Source organism: Adiantum capillus-veneris, chromosome 13 (genome assembly GCF_014529385.1).
Source record: "Adiantum capillus-veneris isolate H3 chromosome 13, ASM1452938v2, whole genome shotgun sequence".
Lineage (NCBI taxonomy): Eukaryota > Viridiplantae > Streptophyta > Polypodiopsida > Polypodiales > Pteridaceae > Adiantum > Adiantum capillus-veneris.
Window position 1 is genome coordinate 20,228,896 of NC_140943.1, and position 20,957 is coordinate 20,249,852.

Here is a 20,957-nt window from a genome sequence, read left to right on the forward strand (position 1 = left end):
GGCTGGAGGCCCTCGGCGGCCTTCGACCAGATGGATCTTCACAGAGATGCGCAGAGTTGGCTTGAGCAGGAAATTGGAGGACCGCTTCGCTGTGAGTTTCCTTTGATCTTGGGAGCATTTGCGGCGAGGCCTGGAGCAGCGTCAGCCTACTTGCACGGAGGAGCGCTTGAGATAGCCCCTTGTTTCGAACTTCATGGTTAGCACTCAGAGAGGCCACTTGGTTGGTAGTCGGCCTCATGTTTCCTGGGGTCCCATGGCAGCGGGTCCAGCACGTTCTTTAGGTGACTAGTTACAGTTTTCAGGCTTGTCAGAGGAGCTGCAGGGCTATCAGCTACCTTGCATAAGAGGGGTGCAGAGCATGTGCCAGGACATCTCAGAGGCAGTACCAGCTGAGTGGCTCACACCTCTCGAGCCAGCAACGCCCAGATGGATGGGAGACTTCACGCGACTGGAGTTTCTCATCTCAGTTCGGGCTTGCTCAATGACTGTACCCTCCCTGTTTTTCGAGTTACAGGGTGAGGGACGCTTACAGCAAGTTGCAATAGAGGCCCCGCAGGTGGCAGAGTGCTGTTTTCAGAGGATCCGAGTGGCGGGCATCTGTGGGAGGACTTGTGTCATAGATCCTGACCCAGCAACTCTTGAGAGTGGACACTGGAGACTGTGGGCTTGGGAGAGCTGTCCAATTGCACGAGTACAATGGGATCCTGGAGCACAGCAGGTGTGGCTTCGTGTTCTTCGGCTGATGCCTACTCTCTCCACGGCTCGACAGTACACTTGGGGAGCAGCGGCTTGGTCCACCCTCACGGGCCCGGCACTTCAATTTGAGCTATCTTCCACTAGCAGGATGATAGTGATGCAGGGGGGGCGACCTACACTCTAGCCTGCCACAGAGCTTACTCCACAGGAGTGGTGCAGTGAGAGAGAGGAGTGTTGGGAGCTCATCAGTGGCCTGACACTCTGGTTCATCTGGCGGGCCCGTTGCTTCCGTATCATGGAGGCTCGCCCTGTACCACCAGGAGAGACTGTTCGCGATCTTTGGCTAGAGCTGATCCACACTCTCAGAGGACAGCTCGAGAGACTCTAGGGCAGCTCCGACCGCATGCGGGAGCGCAGAGAGGCTTTCCTTTGACTCTGGTGTCCTGGGCCTTTTTTCACCATGGTCCAGGGTGTACTCAGATGGCACTACCGTCCACCTGTGTGGCTTTTCCCTCCTCCCATTCCTTGATTTAGCCTCATTCTACATATGCTGTTTTTTCATTGGGAGAGTCTCCCTATCATGGTTGTTCTAGGTCTCTCTTGAAGAGGTGGTTGTAGCCCTATGGGCAGTTTCATTAACTAATAGAAGGATCTTTTTCTCGGAGAAAAAAAAAAAGGGCTACATCAATCCCTTCTTGCTGATTGTATCGAAACTGTGAAAGTGGCTTATTGAACTTACCGACAGGGCAAACTTGGCTTCTCCTCAATTTGCAATTTTATGCTCCTTCCCCTCCTTCAGACACATCAATGGTTTGTGCTCTTAATTTTCTTATGGATCACCTATACCTAATTCTCAACTCTCAGCAAGCCCTCAGTCTAGCGGAGCCCTTTTGTTGCTGAATTGGTTTTATCTGACAGAAAACTAATTCTAAATGAATTATTGGTATTTTAAGTGAGAGGGTTTTTTTCACTGGAGACATCCGAGTACAGATATTTCTAGTGCGTCATTCGGTGTAGTGACAGGAGCACTGCGAACAGGAATATCTGTAAGACCATCAGGAACTGGTACTTCTGATGCGTCACATCGGATGGGTGACAGGGAGCATGGGGAAGAAGTATTCGACCATTTGAGAACGGACATCTCTAATGTGTCATAGGAAAGGTCACATCGAGCATTGCGAAGGAGTTTGTACCGTGAGTTCGGTAGGAAAGGACTATGTGTTGGGTATTCCTGATGCGTCACATGGTGTGGTGGGGTATCGGAAAGGGAATAGCCCATATTTGCAAAGAAATTCCGATCCGAGGATGAGCAAGCACTTGAATGAAGATGGGTGCAAAGGAAATACAGTTGCTTTCTGAGAAAGCAGGTTACTTTTCGGGAAGGCAAACGCTTTCTTGCGAGGAAGTCTATGTCTGCATTGCATCCGTGCATGTGGTTTACTCCAGGGACGCTTGGGAAGTGTTGTGTTAGCATTGTTTTCAGCTTAGAAGGTTTCACTGAGTTTTTAATCGGTTCACACCATTTTTTTAAAAGAGACCGGCCACCCACTTGATAAGTGGGCAGCCGCAGAAAAAATAAAGCACCGATAAGGCTAGCGCCCCCACTCTTCCTCTCTTTTTGGCAGAAGCAAAAGTAATCTCTCCTCTCTCTATCTGAGGCGCCCCCAACTTGTCTTATTTCTGCTGGAAGGATGCCCCCTATTCCTACTGGCTGCCAGGAGCAATAAAAGCAAACTCTCTCTCTCAGAGCACCAGAAAAATGCCAGCGCTAGCAAGCTGCTGCAGATTTCAGCGGTGATGGTGACACTGCCGGTGAGTCCCATTGCTGCCCCGAGTGTACCAAATGTCGCCAAGACCATGTAGGCGGGCTCCATTGTGAAGAAATGCCTACAAAGATCGAATCCATTGCAGCAAGCTGCCATTTTTCTCTGCTTTCAGCCCATAAACGACGAGGACGGGCTGATTTACGAGACGGAACCCGAGAGCACACTCGTTCTGTGTGTAGCCTTGGGAGTGAGGATTCTCTACGACAGGAACTTTTCCGGGAGGTTTCTTTTCGAGAACCGAGTTGCGTTTCGAGCGTCAAGGCTTTGAAGGTAACATTTTTCTCGTTATGATCTCTGAGTATTTGTTTGCAGGTGTACTTCCTCTTTGCTAGGGAGTAGGAGCAGGGGAAGGCGTGAGCCTATGAAGGAGAAAAGCGCTCTGAGAAACTAGAGCCAGATCAGCCCAACGGTTTCGTACCCAGAATTTGGGTAGATCCACGGATCTGAGAGTGGTAGACTATTGAGTTGTGATCCAGAAGTTGAAGATTCCCAAGGAAGGACTTCGTGTTAGAGAAAAGAGAGTTGTTCTCTAGGCAGAGGACTCTGGAAGCAGAGTCGGAAAAGAGTTGCAGAGATGCCATGCCCTGAGTCTGGAAGGTGAGATCCAGAGACGAGAACTTAGATTCTTGAGGATTTAGAATAAGAAACGGCATTTCCTTGGAATAGGGTTTTGCCCTAGGGAGGGGAAGCTGAGGCTTCTAGGAACCATGGAGTCATGTTCTAGAATGAACGTGGTAATACTCTAGTCAAGTGTAGCACGGATAATGTGTCGTGCTCTCTACAGTGGGTGGTCCTCAGTGCAATGTGCGTGACAATCTCACTCAAACAGACTGAAGAGAAAGGAAACAATAGACATCAACAGAGCTCACAAAGACACAACAGTAGACCAGAATATATGACTCAACTATCTCAAAGATTGATACAGACTCTGACGTGGCAGCACATTCAACTCCAGCCCAGGATTCACAGGTACAATGGGGTTGTCGAGGCTCAGATGTGCTAGGATGGTGAAGACGTGCTCTGTATATAGACTCACTCTAGACGAGTACGTACAAGATGCTCTGACCAAACGCTACTACTCATATATACCATCATAAAGAGCCACCAACGGCTCATAAATAACATCACCTAAGTCTATCCCCACTGGGTGGCGGAGGTGACCTGGCCACGATGTCCACTAAACCACCGTATCCTTGCCACGTGTCTCTGCCCAACGAGTCCGTTTATTGTGAACCGACCAGACCAAAGACCAACTGAAAACTAAGTGTCCCGTGAAAGTGACACTGTAGCCTGCTACAGGTTGCCCGCCACAAGACCGTTGCCCGTCCTGGAGAGCGGAACTGAAGAACTGAAATATCGACGATCTACTGTTGGTGATCGGATGATGGAGGAGGAGGAGGAGGAGGCTGGTAGAAAGGTGGGTAAGGAGATGGAGCCATGTGTATGGTGAGGGGTAGTGGCCATGAGGAGGGTACATCTGATATGGAGTAGCCACCCCATGAGCAACAGACTGAGTAGGGGAGTAGATGGAGCGGGTGGAAACCCAGAAAACGATTGAGTAGGGTGAGTAGGTGGAGCGGGTGGAAACCCAGGAAAAGATTGGGTGGGCTAAGATGGTGGAACAGGTGGTTGGAATCCAGGGAAGCTGTAGAAAGGCTGAGGGAAGGAGGTGGACTGGGAGGGGGAGGCCATAGAGGGTCCATGAAATTGTGATGAAAGCGAGCCTGGTGGCTTCTTAACCATGAATTCACCGGGTTGCTCGGGAAGCTTGGCAACACGAGACTTGGTTTTAGTCATAAGCTCTGCAAAAGTCTCCTCTGGCTGGAGCACCATGTTGGCCAACTCATCCAACACTTTCTCTTGGTAGTCACCTGGCGTGAAAGCTGCACAGAATTGTTGTCTTAAGTCTGCCCAAGTTGCAAAATGATTCTCCGCAAACTGGTTGTACCATTTGTCCGCTAAGCCTTCCAAGGTGGATGGAAAAAGTACGAGCTAAGCATCTTCTCTGTTAAGACCACGTCCCCTACAGAGAGATACGAACCTCCGTGCATGGTCGTCAGCATCTTCTGAAGAGAGTCCTTTGAAGGTGGGGAACTTGATGTTTACCTTGGCCAACACACTAGCCAACGCCTCCATAGCCCCTTGCTAAGCATGTTGCTCAAAAGCCTACTGTAGCAGAATAGGAGAGAGCTTTGCTAGAGAAGGTGATCTGGAAGATGTGGAACCGGATGAAGGAATGGGGGATTTCGTATGTGGAGGTATGGGTGATGAGGTTAATGGACTTCTACTAGATACCAAAGGTCGTCTTCTGTTATAGTACTTTAGAGGGCTCAGTAGTGCGCTTTGACGCTCGACTGACGGCCTTGTATGTGTCATGCAGTGACCACGAGTCCTACCAAGCTTTGGGCAAGAAGACTCTAACGAAGGGTTGAACAACACTGGTCTAGACTAGGACAAGTGAGAATAGGGACTAGACCACCTGGTCGAGGACGAGTGACTAGACCACCTAGCTGGCAGGACGAGGAGGATTGGACCAGGGCGAGGACGAGGACTGGTTGGACCAGGGCGAGAGAGGTTCAGAACAGTAGACTATCTACACAGTGCAAGCAAGTGTGCAAAGCTAGGTAGCAACCAATTAGCTTCACGATTTGAATCTCAACAAAGAGTGAGACTTCATTTGAGGTCCCACCGTGATCGCCAAAATGAGAGCACCTGTAGCGCGGATAATGTGTCGTGCTCTCTACAATGGGTGGTCCTCAGTGCAACCTCACTCAAACAGAGTGAACAGAAAGGAAACAATAGACATCAATAGAGCTCACAAAGACACAACAGCAGACCAGAACATATGACTCGACTATCTCAAAGACTGATACAAATTCTGGCGTGGCAGCACACTCTGCTCCAGCCCAGGACTCACAGGTACAATGGGGGTGTCGAGGCTCAGATGTGCCAGGATGGTGAAGACATGCTCTGTGTATAGACTCACTCTAGACGACTACGTACAAGATGCTCTGACCAAATGCTACTACTCCTATATACCATCATAAAGAGCCACCAACGGCTCATAAATAACATCACCTAAGTCTATCCCCACTGGGTGGCGGAGGTGACCTGGCCACGATGTCCACTAAACCACCGTATCCCTGCCACGTGTCTCTGCCCAGCGAGTCCGTCTAGTGTGAACCGACCAGACCAAAGACGAACTGAAAACTAGAGCAACTGTAAACTGTCCGTCCTGTGAAAGTGACACTGTAGCCAGCTACATCAAGTTTGATACTTTTGACAGAAGGAAAGGTGTCTTGAAAGCTACCGCTTTCATTCGAGAGTTTGAAGTTGCCTTTGCAAATGGTAATTTCTTAGAAGCATCAAAGATGATGCATGTGATTAAGCATTACAAGGGGACTGCAAGTGCTTGGTGGTATACCAAAGCTCTGCAAGCCAGTACTGTGTCGATCTTCTCACTCTATCTCTCTCTCTCTCTATCTAGTTCTCTCTATATCCTCTGGCTTCAGTATTAAGTGATAAATTCTATTTATCCGAGTATATTCTATATTGCTATGCGCTCCCGTTTGTGACACCTGAAGCGTCACAGGGGTCAGAAAAGGCCAACAAGGATAAGGATTCAGCCGGGACTTCTGGAGTGTAGACAAAGAAACAAAAAAGGAAGCCTTTTGTGCGAAAGTCGCTCGAGGAAAAGGTCTTAATGGCTGAGAACAAATGCTTTATATGCGAGCAGCCTGGTCACTTTGCTACAAATTGTCCCCAAAGGAAAAGACTAGCTGACTCAGATGATAAAGAGGACTAGAAAGGCAAGAAGCCTAAACCCACGACAGGTTTGGTGCCAAATATGGTGGGTGATAGGCCCAGTAGAGATGCCTTCGAGTTATGCAGAGGATAGGGTAAAGTTAGAGATCAGACGGCACTCATCTTCTTTGATCCAGGTGCCAAAGAAAACTTTATCTCACCAGAGTTAGCTATGAAGCTGGGCATCAGAGCTTAAGAGATGGGGTACACAACAGAGGCAGGGTTGGCATGTCTTGGCCACTCAAAGTGGGTTACTCCCATTATTGGAAAGCTGCGTCTGCATATTCAGTCATATGTAGACACAAAAGAATTTTATATCATGCCATTGGAAGGGTGCAATGCGCTACTTGGAATTCCGTGGATGTTCAGAGTACATGGCGTGCTGGATGCCTTCAGGAAGACGATCACCCTTCAACATAGGGGAAAAACTCATGTTTTGGATGTAAAGCTCAAAGGGGGGTCTGTCCCTATTGTATCTGCTTCGGCTATCACTTCTGTAATAAAGAATCATCTTTCTATGTACTTGATTTTTGCATGGTCGCAATTTTCGCTAGAGTGACCTGAGGATCATCGGATAGATTTGGTGTCAGGGTATAGCCCACCAAATAGACCTCCCTACAGGGTTAGCGCGGCGCAGCAGAAAGAGATTATAGGCCAGTTTGAGGAGTTATTAGAGAAGAGGCTGATTCAGCCTAGTTCTTCACCCTTTTGCTCCTCAGTGCTCCTAGTGCAGAAAAAGGATGGCTCATGGCGCATGTGTATTGATTACCGTGCGTTGAATAAGAATACCATCAAGAATAGGTTTCCTATTCCTAGGATTGATGATATTCTCGATCGTTTAGAGGGTGTTGCAATTTTCAGCAGGATAGACCTTAAGAGTGGGTATCATCAGATTCGTATAAGGCCAGAGGATGTGCACAGGACTGCGTTTAGAACGACATTTGGTCTTTATGAGTTTCTAGTGATGCCGTTTGGGCTAACAAATGCTCCTGCCACGTTCAACAGAATGATGGACCGGATTTTCCGCTTGCATCAACAGTTTGTTGGGACGTTCTTCGAATGACATGATAGTATATTCGAAGAATGAAGAGGAGCATAGGCGTCACTTGACCATTGTGTTCGAAGAGCTGCGCATTCGGCTACTTGTCAATCCTAAGAAAAGTGAATTCTGCCTCGAAGAGATCCACTTTCTTGGCCACATAGTCTCAAAGGATGGTGTCAGAATGGATCCCGCAAAGGTCAAAGCTATGAAGACATGGCCAGACTTGAAGACTATGCACAATGTCAGAAGCTTTTAGGGATTGTGTTCCTACTATAGAAGGTTTATCAGGAATTTAGCAGAGATAGCATCACCTCTTCACGCATCACAAAAGAAAGATGTCACTTTCAGATGGACCCAAAAAAGAGATTCCAGCTTTTAGTCTCTTAAAGGAAAAGTTGACTTCAGATCCAGTAATTGTTTTGCCAGATCTCAGGAAGTCATTTGTGGTCCAGTGTGACGCGTGTGGTAGTAGCATTGGAGCAGTGCTAATGCAAGATGGACGGGTAGTAACTTATGAAAGCCGAATTTTGCAAGTGCGAGAGAGGACTATGCAAGTCTATGAGAAAGAGCTCTTGGCCGTGATTTATGCGCTTTCTAGCTGGAAGCACAACCTCTTAGGTGCTGATTTTGTTGTCCAAACAGACCATCAGACATTGCGATACTTCTTGACTCAGTCAAAGTTATCCGAAAAGCATATGCGATGGGCAAACATTCTTTCCATGTTCCACTTCCAGATTATGCATGTGGAAGGCAAGAAGAATGTTGTGGTTGATGCGTTATCAAGAAAGCCACAAATTTAAGCTGTGTCAATTTCTTATCATCATGAGCTTGATGACATGAGGGAACAATATGCTACTGATGAAGATTTTGCAAGGATCTTTGAACAATTGCAAGATGGGCAACATCATGAGCACTACCTCCTCAGAGACTGTTTTATGATGATGCATGGCAGACTTTGTGTCACTAGGCCATTGCGACATAAGGTCATGGTAGAAAGTCATGTCCCATCGTATGCAGGGCATCGTGGTATTGATGTGACAGTTAAAGCGGTAGAGACATTCTTCTATTGGTCTACCTTGAGGAGAGATGTGGATGCCTTCGTGCGAGCATGCGTGATTTATCAAAAGGTCACGTTTGACAGGCAAAAGGCACCAGGGTTGTAACAACCACTGTCAATCCCGGATAAGCCATGTGAAAGCATTGCTACGGACTTTATCTTTGATCTTCTAAGAACGCCGACAGGGAACGATGGTATATGGACCATTATTTGCAGGTTCAGCAAGAAGATAAAATCTGATCAGATGGCACGTTTATTCATGTACATTGTGTTTAAGTACCATGGTATGCCATAATCGATTGTTGGTGATCGTGATCCTCGCATGACAAGTTTGTTGTGGAGAGGATTGTTTGAGAACATGCCTTTGTGCGAGCATGCGTGATTTGCCAAAAGGTCACGTTTGACAAGCAAAAGGCACCAGGGTTGTAACAACCACTGTCGATCCCGGATGCCTTGGTGCGAGCATGCATGATTTGCCAAAAGGTCACGTTTAACAGGCAAAAGGCACCAGGGTTGTAACAACCACTGTCGATCCCGGATAAGCCATGGGAAAGCATTGCTACGGACTTTATCTTTGATCTTCTAAGAACGCCGACAGGGAACGATGATATATGGACCATTATTTGCAGGTTCAACAAGAAGATAAAATCTGATCAGATGGCACGTTTATTCATGTACATTTTGTTTAAGTACCATGGTATGCCATAATCGATTGTTAGTGATCGTGATCCTCGCATGACAAGTTTGTTTTGGAGAGGATTGTTTGAGAACATGGGCACTACGCTTAAGTTCTCGTCTTCGTTTCATCCACAAACTAATGGACGATCAGAAGAGGCTAATTCTACTGACTTGGATCTGCTGAAATGCTATGTGTCAGATAATAATGCCAAGTGGGAACAGTATTCGCCTATGCTTGAGTATGCGTACAATAATACGGTGCATTCGTCAACTGGCAAGGCACCTTTTGAGATTGTTGAAGGTGGCAAAAAGACTCCTCCCATTTTGCACACAAAGGAGAAGATCTTTGAGGCAGATCGATATGTTGAAAACATGGATGAAATGTATAAGAGAATTAAAGTTGCCTTGGAGAAGACTTGGGCAAAGCAGAAAAAATTGCTAATCGTCACCGTCGTGAATTGCTGTTATCACGTGGTGATTGGGTTCTGTTAACGTTCGAGAAGGCAAGGTTAAAGAAGATGAAGGGCAAGGAACGGTTGTTTCCTAAGCTCAGCATGCATTACTATGGGCCTTTTCAAGTGCTTGACAAGATCATCGATGTTGCTTCTAGGTTGAAATTGCTTGATGCGTGGAAGATTCATAATGCGTTTCACGTGAGTCTTCTAAGACCCTTCGTAGGTGATGTACCAGAAGATATGTCAGATGAGGATCAGCCAGAAGTTGAGGAACTTGATGAAATTTTGGTTCCTGAGCAGATTTTGGCACATAAGGAAAGAAAAGTTAAGGGACAAGTTGCAAGACGCTATTTGGTGAAGTTCAAGAACTATCCACTTATGGATGCAAAGTGGATGGAAGAGCATGAACTGTCAGAGTCACCAAATGTATTGCAGCTTTACCTTGAGGCCTGTGGGTTACAGCCTACTTATGCCCTAACCCAACGTGTACAAAGGAGGGGTAATGATAGGGCTAGCACATCAAACGTACATATGAATTAAGTGTAATAGATAAAACTGACAAAAGTATGAAGGTCTCATAAAGTCATTTGTGTCTATGTATAACGACCTTTCTTGCGGATACATGCGATGATAAAAGAGTGCTAACAACACAAAATCATCAATGGCATGTATTTATGGTATGCAATCAAGGACGTTTGCGATTTCAAGAGGGGGGTACATCACAAGGACGTGGCAACTAGGGGGGTTTGTCACAAGGACGTGGTAACTGCTAACCTTAGTTGTTGGTTTCTTTCCAATGATTTTTGTTTAATTTATAAGACCCTCTTTTTGAAGTTGCAAATGGTCGGACATTGTATGGCCAATGTGAACGGTAGTTTCACCTGTTGCAGACGGGAAGTTGGTCGGCACTGGAATACGTATAGTAGAAGAGTGTCTAGGCTCAGTTCAAGATCATGTAGGTCCCCTCGTCGCACTTAGCAAGTTGGTGGATACTAGGAGGTGAACTCAATAAAGGCATAAAGCCAAGGTGGGGTCACCCAGAGAAAATCACCCGAGAACTAGGCTACATTGCATTTTTGGATGTGGTCCCAGTGATGAAAGATGGTTAGATGACCAGTGAGAGTCCAATGGAAGCATCTCCTAAAATTTAGGAAACTGCTATTTTGGGCCATAAAATTTGTTCGCTTCATTAGCTCCGAAATGACAAGAGGAACATTTCATTACTCTGCCGCTAAGTCAACTGAGCAACCGGTTGAGATATTTTTAGGCCGGAAGGTTCAAAGCAGGGAATTTATGCATGAGTGCCACTTGGTACAGTTTTGGGCATTTTCCAACTTAACAAAGAGAGAAACATTAAAACAAAACGTGGGGCTGCATTTTTTAGTCGTATGGTGGATTGTTGCAGGTACCAAAGCTACTGTGTGCTTGCCTACCCTCTATGTACAGTGAAGTGCAAGAACTGAAGCCTTGCACAGCATTCACTGCTCTCTCTCTCTCTCTCTCTCTCTCTCTCTCTCTCCTCTGTGCAGTTATGTGATGCCCCACAAGAGGGCTTTTCATTTGATCTATGTACAGTTGTGTGGGTTCATGCACAATTGCCGAGGCAAGAGCCTCTTGCACAGGTACTGGATTAGCTAGTTGCTAATCCCCCGCAGGTACAGGTGAATTCAGAGAGTATTCATGTGAGAAATCTCGTCCGATTCAAAGGGCAACTAGCCCCACAAGTGCGGGAGCTCGAGGACTTGCTACAGATGCGACCGGCTCGCGAAACGGAGCCCAAAACAGGGAATTACACCCTATTGTGTATTTTTGCAGGTTTAGGGTTTTGGTCCTAAACGGTCCCTAATACCCCCAAGAGGTCCAAGGACGCGAGGGGACTGCTGTACAGGTGATTTGACGCATTTTCAGGGCAGAAAACAGAGAATTCAGCGTGCTGCAGATTCTCGCCAGGTCTTGCAAAGTGTCTGTATGCGTCGGGAAAGTCATTTATTGTGTGGGGATATTGTATGTGAAGCGTCCTAATATAGTTATGCTGCCGAAATCGGGCCAGAACAAGTCATTTTCAGCCCGGATTATGCGGGACAGCTCATACCAAATTACAGATTTTATTCCCTCTTCGAATATAGTAAAGAAATACCGAAAGAGATGCGAGTCTTTGGGGCCAACAGGTTGTCCACGTCTACTCGGAGCATTCTAGCTTCCGAGTCGTTTGTGTGCATTCCTGTCGCAGGTTTCCTTTCAAAAGTGCTCTGTGTGTGTCTAAAGTAAAGAATTTCGGGTGAATGTCAAAGCCTACCACCCTACGGGCCGGTTTCATCGGCCATGCAAGCTGAAAGTGTACGCTTGAGTGTAGGAGGCATCTAATCCCCACAATGGGATGGGAATCATTGAACTCAGAAACACCAGTTTTTTGCTCGCAGGATAGGTTGCTATCCGGAGAAAGTTGTGGAGTAAGGGAATTCAAATCAACTCCTGAGATTTTGAACAGAAGACCCTTGAACTTTAATTGAGAGAGCAGGTCTTTGATCAAAGTTAAATGTTAGAGGAGCTCGTAAACTGCGTATTGTTTTTTATGCACAAGATATATATATGTCTAACGAGGTTATGATTACGCTGGAGTGCTTACAAGAGTAAAGTCGAGTTTAAACATTGTTTTATGCGATGAACCGATTAATCTAATATCCGGTAGTTTTTTTTAAAACAAATTTCTTGCTATTGTGGGTAGGACGTTATGAAGGAACCACCCCCTACCCAGTAAGGGAAGATATGGTAGTGCTTTTTGCACAAGTGAATGAGCACTCTCTTAATGGGAGGAGCAAGAGACAGCTACGGCCTGTGTTTGCCAAATTCCAGATTTGAAGTCCCAGTTTATCTGATGAGCGGCTTTGCTTTGGAGCCAAGTCAAGGAATCATCTGGTTGAGCGTGTTTGCTCTGACAATCTTACGATGGGAAGGAAATCTCCCGAGTTTACAAAAGCTCTGACACAGCATGAGTATTATGTACACTTTTGGGTACATGAATAACACATGAAGATGTAGACCTTGTTGTCAAGGTTAGCTGACTACTAGTCGGATTGTTTTCTGCTAACCAGAATGAGATGAGTAAACTTCCTTTTTGAGGAAGTGGAATGGCATTTGAGAAACATCCCCTAAGCGCCTTTTTGCACGCAATGATATTCTGGCATGAGAACCATTATTTGAGAAGAGTTCGGTAGCTTTGAGGTTCTCTATTTAGAAGGGAGTTTTCTGAATGGTCATTGACCATCATGTTCACTACGTGGGTTGACCACTAAATTAGCAAGTTATGGTTGCAGTATACGCTTCTCCGTATGCAAGTCAAGTAATGAACTTTTATCTTCCAAGACAGAAAGAACTACCTTCACCACATATGGGAGAACATCCCTGAGAATCGAAGCAGGTTTGCTATATTGTGAATCCAGTTTGGACATATATTGAGAAAATGCTATGGCTAGAATCTTATCTGCCTAAGATTTAGCAAGGCGTCATTCATGCTTCCAAGGTGAAACATTTTTGATGGCCTCCACGAGGAAGAGACGCTAATGGGCATCGGGAAAACACTGGCGGTGGTAAGAACCCACAGGAGGAAAGGATGGAAAGAAGTGCCAATGTGCACAAGGGATCTTCAGGGATTTTCTGATTGGAACAATCGGCCTACATTGAGCAGAGGCCAAGAACAAGAACTTTCTCTAGTCACGTGGCAGACTCTATTTTCTAAATGAAGACATCCATACATGAGATTAGTGCTCTATGATTTGGACATTTCCCTACGCGGGAGGAATACAAAAGGTTTAAAATGCTCAGGACTAACAGCGTAGGATTACGCGCAAGGACAGATACCTAGATTGATTTCTAGGAGGAAGATTATTCCTCTGGAGACTGAGTTAACAGATTCGCGAATAAGGAAACTTCCAATCTGCTGGAAAGACGCGAATGACGAGTTCTTACCTGGCTCGTAACTTCGATGATTGGTGAAGGATATCCTCAAGGTATTAGAGCAAGGACATGAATCGGTAAGGTAAGTATTGAATTATTGAATTTTTGTTTAAATTAATTTTTAAGTTCTCTTTTGAAAAAGGACTAGCTCAACTCACCATTGAGCAAGATTTGGAATCTTTCCAATTTCTCCCCAGCAGTTTAGTTGGACCTTTTCAATTGAGGACAACTGTTTATAAGTGAGAGGGATGTTGCTAAATTGGTTTTATCTGACAAAAAAATAATTATAAATGAATTATTGGAATTTTAAGTGAGAGGGTTTTTCTCACTGGAGACAACCGAGTACAGATATTTCTAGTGCGTCTAATGAGACAGGAGCACTGTGAACGGAAATGTCTTAAAGGCCATCAGGAACGGGTACTTCTGATGCGTCACATCGAATGGGTGACAGGGAGCATGGGGAAGAAGTATTCGACCATCTAGAAACGGACATCTTTGATGCGTCATAGGATGGGTGACATAGAGCATCGCGAAGGAGATTGTATCGTAAGTTTGTAGGAAAGGACTAGGTGATGGGTATGTAAGGTGTGAGCTTTATTCTAGAGTCACTAGAGTATGAGTCAAGGAGAGAAACGGTGGAATTATCCCACATGTATCGGTACAAGGTTGTACAGCTACTGAAAGCTCATTTCATAAATAAACAAGCCCATTCCATGTTTACATTACATCTCTCTTGTCTATGGTGAGCTTGTGGTGGGTTAGCAAACTACTCAAGATCATGTTTATAGTCCAAGTTAATCTATCTTGGAACCTAATTCGCTTGAATGATAGTCTAGCCTAGTACCTACACACACACTCACTTGTGTGCACGATGTTTGTCATTTATCCACCCTAGCTAGCTCGATCCCATTTGGGTATGCTAGGAATATTGCTATACACTTGTGTGTGAGTAGGATTAGCATTCCTTTGCATTGCATAATTTTTTATTTAATCACGCTTCCTAATCACCCTTTTAATGCTAATAAATGATGGATATGTACCTTTGAAAGGATGTGTCACTGCCCACGTTCATTAAGCTAATGAAGGAGGATTAGTTGTCACTAGAAGTCACTAATAGACAACTTCGCATTGATAGTTGCATTAATTTGCATTTCAGACTGCGTTTGTGTCGTTTTTTGTGTCGATTTTTTACAAATTTTCATCCTCAATTAATCTCCTCGACCTCGTGCTCGCCAAGCATTGGGCACATCTTCTCAAAGCTCTCCTCGCAAGCTCTCCATAGAGCCTTCCTGCTCTGCATTCTGAGGCCGGGAGCCCCCTCAACTCCAATTTTTCACTAAAATTCCTCTGTCGAATTTACTTTGCCATGTTTCTTTCCAGATGCCTCAACAAGCAAATGTGTGTGGCTTAATGGTCAACTCACTATAGATAGTGCATTGGAGGGATGGGCTGCGAGTTCAAAGCTCATATCCTACTTTTAGTAAGGAGGCAACATGGGCAGATGCAAAGCAACGATTCAATCGAGCTTACTACTAGCGTTGGCGGGTCCGACAACAGCCGTTCACGCGCCAACCCCTTTGCCTATCCGCTCGGACACCAGAAAACATTGAGCTTGGTTTTTTTCGCTTTTCGGTTTGGTAAATTGGCAATTCCACGCTCGCCATTAGCCCACTTCTTCTCGTCCTCTTCCAAGGGGCGCTTCCACGGGCGGTCTTCCCACACTCCAAAGTCAGCATCTACTTAGGGGGGCTTTCCCACAAGCTCTAAAGCAATTGCCCACTTGCAATAAGCATCAAAAGAAGAGGCATTCCCACGAGCTACAGTAGTGTACAAAAGAGCTCAAGGCTCTCATCATCAAAAAAGGAGGGAATCCAAGCACTTCAAAAGCAACCAAAGATTGTGAAGAGGTGCTTCACAAAGTAAGTGGCTGAGAACCGAGCATTTGGAAATTTTTTGTTGTCTTGTAAAGTCCTACCCAAACACACATGCTCACACACATAATGCACGCAACTCTTGCAATGTATGTCATTACATCTATCATTAAGGAAAATAATCTCATCGTGCACTTGGACGGAGTTTCAGACACTGGCCTTGAGAGTCTCAAGTGCAATGACCGCTCCAAGGCACCATGGGGAAATTCAAAAATTCACTTCGAGAGGAGGGAAAAATCGGCAACAACATCATTAGCATCTGCATCAACAATTTTTTGTATTGCACTTGCTCTTGCAATAAAGCTCAAGACAAAGCTATAGCGACATTAACATCATTGGCACCAACAAAGTGGGCTAGAAGACAAAGACCATGAATCAGTTGAAGACAAAGCATTCAAGAAGACGAAGGTGCTCTTGGATTAAGCGAAGCAGACATTTTCCAAGATTTTGCTCTTTAATTAGAACGTTGTTTTTGGCTCCTGGATTGGAATGTTATGCTTTTTGTGATAATCTAGCCTACACAGTGCACACACTCACTTGTATGCACGGTGTTTGTCTCTCATCCACCATAGCTAGCTCGATCCCATTCCCATGTGGGTATTCCTGATGCATCATATGGTGGGTGGCGGGGGTATCGGAAAGGGAATATTCCATAGTCGGAAAGAAATTCCGAACTCTATTAGATTTGTGCACAAGGATGAGCAAGCACTTGAATGAAGATGGGTTCAGAGGAAATTTTGAGGAAGTACAGTTGCTTTCTGAGAAATCAGGTTGCTTTTCGGGAAAGCAGATGCTTTCTCGCGAGGAAGTCTATGTCTGCATTGCATCCGTGCATGTGGTTACATCCAAGGACGCTTTGGAAGTGCTGTGTAAGCATTGTTTTCAGCTTATAAGGTTTTACCGAGTTTTTAACAAGTTCAGACCATTTTTAAAAAAGAGGCCGGCCACCCACTTGATAAGTGGGCAGCTGCAGTAAAAATAAAGCACCAAAAAGACTAGCGCCCCAACTCTTCCTATCTTTCTGGCAGAAGTGAAAGCTATCTTTCCTCTCTCTATCTGAGCCGCCCCCAACTTGTCCTATTTCTGTTGGAAGGATGCCCCCTATTCGTGCCAGCTGCCAGGAGCAATAAAAGCAAACACTCTTTCTCTCAGAGCACCAGAAAAAAGCGAGCGCCAGCAAGAAGGATGGACTGCTGCAGATTTCAGGAGTGAAGATGACGCCGCCGGTGAGTCCCATGGCTGCCCCGATATACCAATCGTGAAGAAGCGCCTACAAAGATCGAATCCATCGTGACAAGCTTCTGTTTTTCTTTGTTTTCAGCCCATAAACGACAAGGACGGGCTGATTTACGAGAAGGATCCCAAGAGCACACCCCTTCTGTGTGTAGGATTGGAAGTGAGGATTCTCTACGACAAGAACTCTTCCGGGAAGTTGCTTTTCGAGAACCGAGTTGCGTTTTGAGCGTGGAGTCTTTGATGGTAACGTTTTTCTCGTTATGATCTCTGAGTATTTGTTTGCAAGTGTACTTCCTCTTTGCAAAGGAGTAGGAGCAGAGGAAGGCATGAGCCTTTGAAGGAGAAAAGCGTTGGAAAGAGATGGTCATCGACACAACGGAATGATCCACTGCCACCCACACCAATAGGTCTGGGTCCAACCGTGAGATCCCAGATTCTAGAGATGAAGCTCGGTGTGCCATGACATAATCCACTGTGTTGGCTCCATGTCTGTGTGGAAAGCATGTAAAACCTCCCGCATCGGGAAATCTTTGTAGGCCATTCAAGATGGCCAGTCCATGTGCAGTCCGCATGTCTATCAAGTGTCGTCCATACTCGGTATGTTCCACATTGTGTGATAATATGGACATGCCCATCTCTGCAACATCCATCTCTCTCAGCATCTCCTTTGAAGTATCATAAAATATTGTCTGGTGATCGGCAGTCCTAGCATTGAAGTCCCTTAGAACAATAATGTGACCATCTTTAGAGAACTTCCATATGTCATCATCCAAAATAGAAAAGGGGGACTATGGTGCATATACTGATGTACTGGGGGGAAAGTAGCAAATAGCGATGTAAAGATATATGTCTGTCTCTACCCTCAATCTCACGCACATGTACCTAGCTTGCTCGTCCCTGCGGGCTATATGTATCAAAGGCTGCAACTCCTCCCTGAATAACATTGCCACTCCCCTTGAGCCCCGCCCTCTGTGCTCTGATTGTGTCTCCTGTCTGCAGGCTGTCTCACATCTGTATCCACTAATGTGAGGCATAGACTGTCCAGGGGCTTGATGTGTCTCAGTGTAGAAGATGATGTCTCTCCCAAAAAAGCTATCTTCAAAGGCACCCACATTAAGGCTCATAGATCCATCACAATTCCAAGTAGCAACTTTGAGTGTGGTCCTATAGGTCTCGCACCGTCATGGGGAGTGTCGCTCCAATATTACCACTCTTCCATCTCGGTAAAAGGCAATCTTACCTTTTTTTCTTGCCGCTCTAATCTCTAGCATTACCTCGTGCATATGAGCGATGTGCGAGAGGGTAAGATCATCCCTGAGAAAGATGCCCGTCTTCTTAAGAGTTGGCCTCTTCTTCAAAAAGTCCTTCGCTTCCATTGATGGAAAACGGAGGATGAGTGCCCTTTCTTTTGAGGTTACTCCATTGCTTCCATTTTTCTTGTTGCCCACTCTCCAAGCTCTTGTGTGCATCGGATCATTAACCCCCATCAAAGTCATGAGTTCGTTTACTTCTTCATCCACATTATCTATCTTTAAACTCTCAAATTCTCACATGTAAAGCGCGCACACGTCTTCTTTGCTCCTCTTCTAGTGTTAGGTTAATAATGGTGGGCGTGGATGTTGTTTCCTTGCCTTTTTCTTTCTTTGCAACCTCGATCCATTTCTCAGCCTCATCCACCTTCTGTTGAGTTTTTGTAATAACATCTACCCAAGAAGTCGTCATTTCTTTGTGTTGCTCTTCCCCCTCTTTGATGGCCCGCAGCTGCTCTTTAATCGTGTTGAGTTCCTCTATTATTGAAGGTTGCAATTCTCCCTCTTCAAGTGTGTTTCGTGATGGTATCTTGGTGAGATCCTTCTTGAGTGACGCAATCTCTTCATCTTGGGCCATCACACGATCTTACAACTTAGTTATCTTGCTTTCTTGGACCAACATGTGTTCTTCTAGCATCTTTATTGTGCTCAATAGGTTTCGATTTCGGTTGATCTTGTTAATGGTTTCGGTCATTTCTTCTTTGCACTTTTGAACGGCATCTCTAAGGGGTCAATCTTGTTATTCTGCTTCCGCATGCTTGATGGACACCAAAAACGAGAGGATACCAGAATTTCTGGTAGTGCACTATACGCACATCAAGCATACATGTCAAACATACAATTTCTGCAACTCGAATTTTTTTTCTGAAATTTCTGCAATCTGAAAATTTCTAAATTTTCTGAATTCTGCAAGTCTCTGAAAATCTGTAAAACCGAAAAAAACTCTGAACCTGCTGGATGTGTGTACGTGTTTAGGTGTCTGTTTGGCTGGGATTGAAGTGGGAATGGTGGGGAGAGGGGTAAGTGTGTAGCAGGTCAAGGTTTTCCAGCTTCGCAGGGTACACCCAAGCAGTCAGTGGGCAGCACACAAGGAGAGCAGGGCAGGTAGCACACAGGGGAGAGGGAGGGTGCAGGAGGCAGGCAGCGCACAAGCGAGGGGTTGGGGGGGGAGGGGGGGGGGGGGGGGGGGGGGGCAGCAGCACACGATGGTCAGAGAGAGAGAAATTGCTTCAATATGGGAGCCACTTTTAGTTGTTGGTTGTAACTAAGGCGGCCTCTTGAACATACTGAATTTTTTGCAGGCAAATGAATCGATGGTATTGCGAGTGGATGTAGCTGTCCTTGATCAACAGCTAGAACAGGAAACACAGAGGTTCCTCCACCTTTTTCCATCATGGGCAGCTGTCATTGCAGGGTCCGCCTATCTATCGTCCTATGTTTTATAATCTGTTCCTTTTGTGGAACAGAAGCTTTGTAATCAGTGCTAGCAAAATTTGTGCTCATTCCTTACATGTGTATTTGATTGGCCTCTTGAATCTGGCCTTTCAAAACTAGCTGACAGAAATCATGAGGCGAAGAAATGCCGAATTTCTGCTATTTTAATGATTAAGAGGCATGACAAAAAAGAATGACATGCAGACTATTTTACAAGGTTTTGTCATTTCTCTTGATTCCCAGATTCTGAACACATCAGATTCTTTTAGCCCACGTATGACATAACATATACTGAATTTTTGTGTGATGTACACCGGAATATATTTGTTGAAAGAGGTACATTTTGATGAGGATGCTTGAATGTTAAAATGTAGCTAGATACCTCCCTCCTCCCCCCCCCCCCCCCCCCCCCTAAAAAAAACCTCTCATTTCAAAACCTCGTTTCCTTTAAAAGATAAAACAGTGGTAATAGTGCTGATGAGCAATTGGATTTTTTGGGGAAAACAAAAAAAGTGAAACGAATTCATATGGTCTGAAAATATACACAAAGATGGTAGAGATATGCTCTAGAGAATTTTTAACTTAAATGTAACCAAGATATATGTAAGGGGTGCCTAAACTCATAATTATTTTACCATGTAGTGTTTCATGTGTGACCAATCATTTGCTTACGATGTAGTACTTCAAATGAGGGATGTTTCTAACTTGAGGCTCTAACACTAATGTCTTTCACCATTGATACATCAAAGATGGTCATGTAATAATATCGGCTTTATGTAATAAAAGTTAAATGATTGAGAATGTTGATTCTCGTTGAGCTCTGCATTACAGTGTAAATCATTTGGCCGGGCTTTTAACAACATTTCTGTAGATAATGTTTACATATGTTGGCCCTCCCTTTTTATCAGAAGCTTCAACTTTTCGTCTAATAGTGTTGCAGACTCTTGAATTTTGAAGGCACAAGCACAATTTTCTTTGTTTTTGTCATTTCCCTTGATTCCCAGATTCTGCACACACAATCTCAGTCTACAAGAAGTAGATGGATGGGAAAATTTCCTTATTGTTTTCACGTAATAGTATATCATACAGGATTAAAGAAAGACAAATGACTGACTATCTCACAGACCTTAGCTTCAATAATTATTGTTATATATCCAAATTTTGTGTATATCTCAGTATTTTGGAGTTTTTATTGCCTAACACTACACATAGTTGTTCTAAAGGATTGCTTTGTACAATCCTTGTACCTTGATCTAGACTAGATTATCTTCTTCAGAAAAGTGGAGTTAGACCACCCATCTGGGTGTTGGAAATGCTAGCATTCTAGGAAAATTCATCTCATGGTTGTATGGCAACAATGGCCATGCATATGCCATCTTACTCCATTTTTGTTATGTCTTCGGACGACGAGTTTTGTATTGTTCGAGCTTTATAGTCAAAGGTTGTAATTGAGTCTCTTGTTCCATCATATGCTTAACGATACGAAAACTAAGTTGAAGTTTCCTTCCTTTTCACCTTACGTGAGTTTTGAGAC

The 20,957-nt window shown here is 44.9% G+C and overlaps 1 protein-coding gene across 4 annotated transcripts in view; it reads left to right on the forward strand.

Moving 5' to 3' along the window:
- LOC147443677 (Zn-dependent exopeptidases superfamily protein) overlaps positions 1–19,776 on the forward strand; it is a 179,868-nt gene extending 160,092 nt beyond the window's left edge. For all 4 annotated transcript variants that reach the window (XM_086526479.1, XM_086526478.1, XM_086526480.1 and 1 more), the window contains one exon: positions 19,291–19,776. In XM_086526479.1, the coding sequence (XP_086382605.1) occupies positions 19,291–19,434 (144 nt within the window). In that variant the 3' untranslated portion in view covers positions 19,435–19,776. The remainder of the gene's footprint in view (positions 1–19,290) is intronic.
- Positions 19,777–20,957: the final 1,181 nt, after the last annotated feature.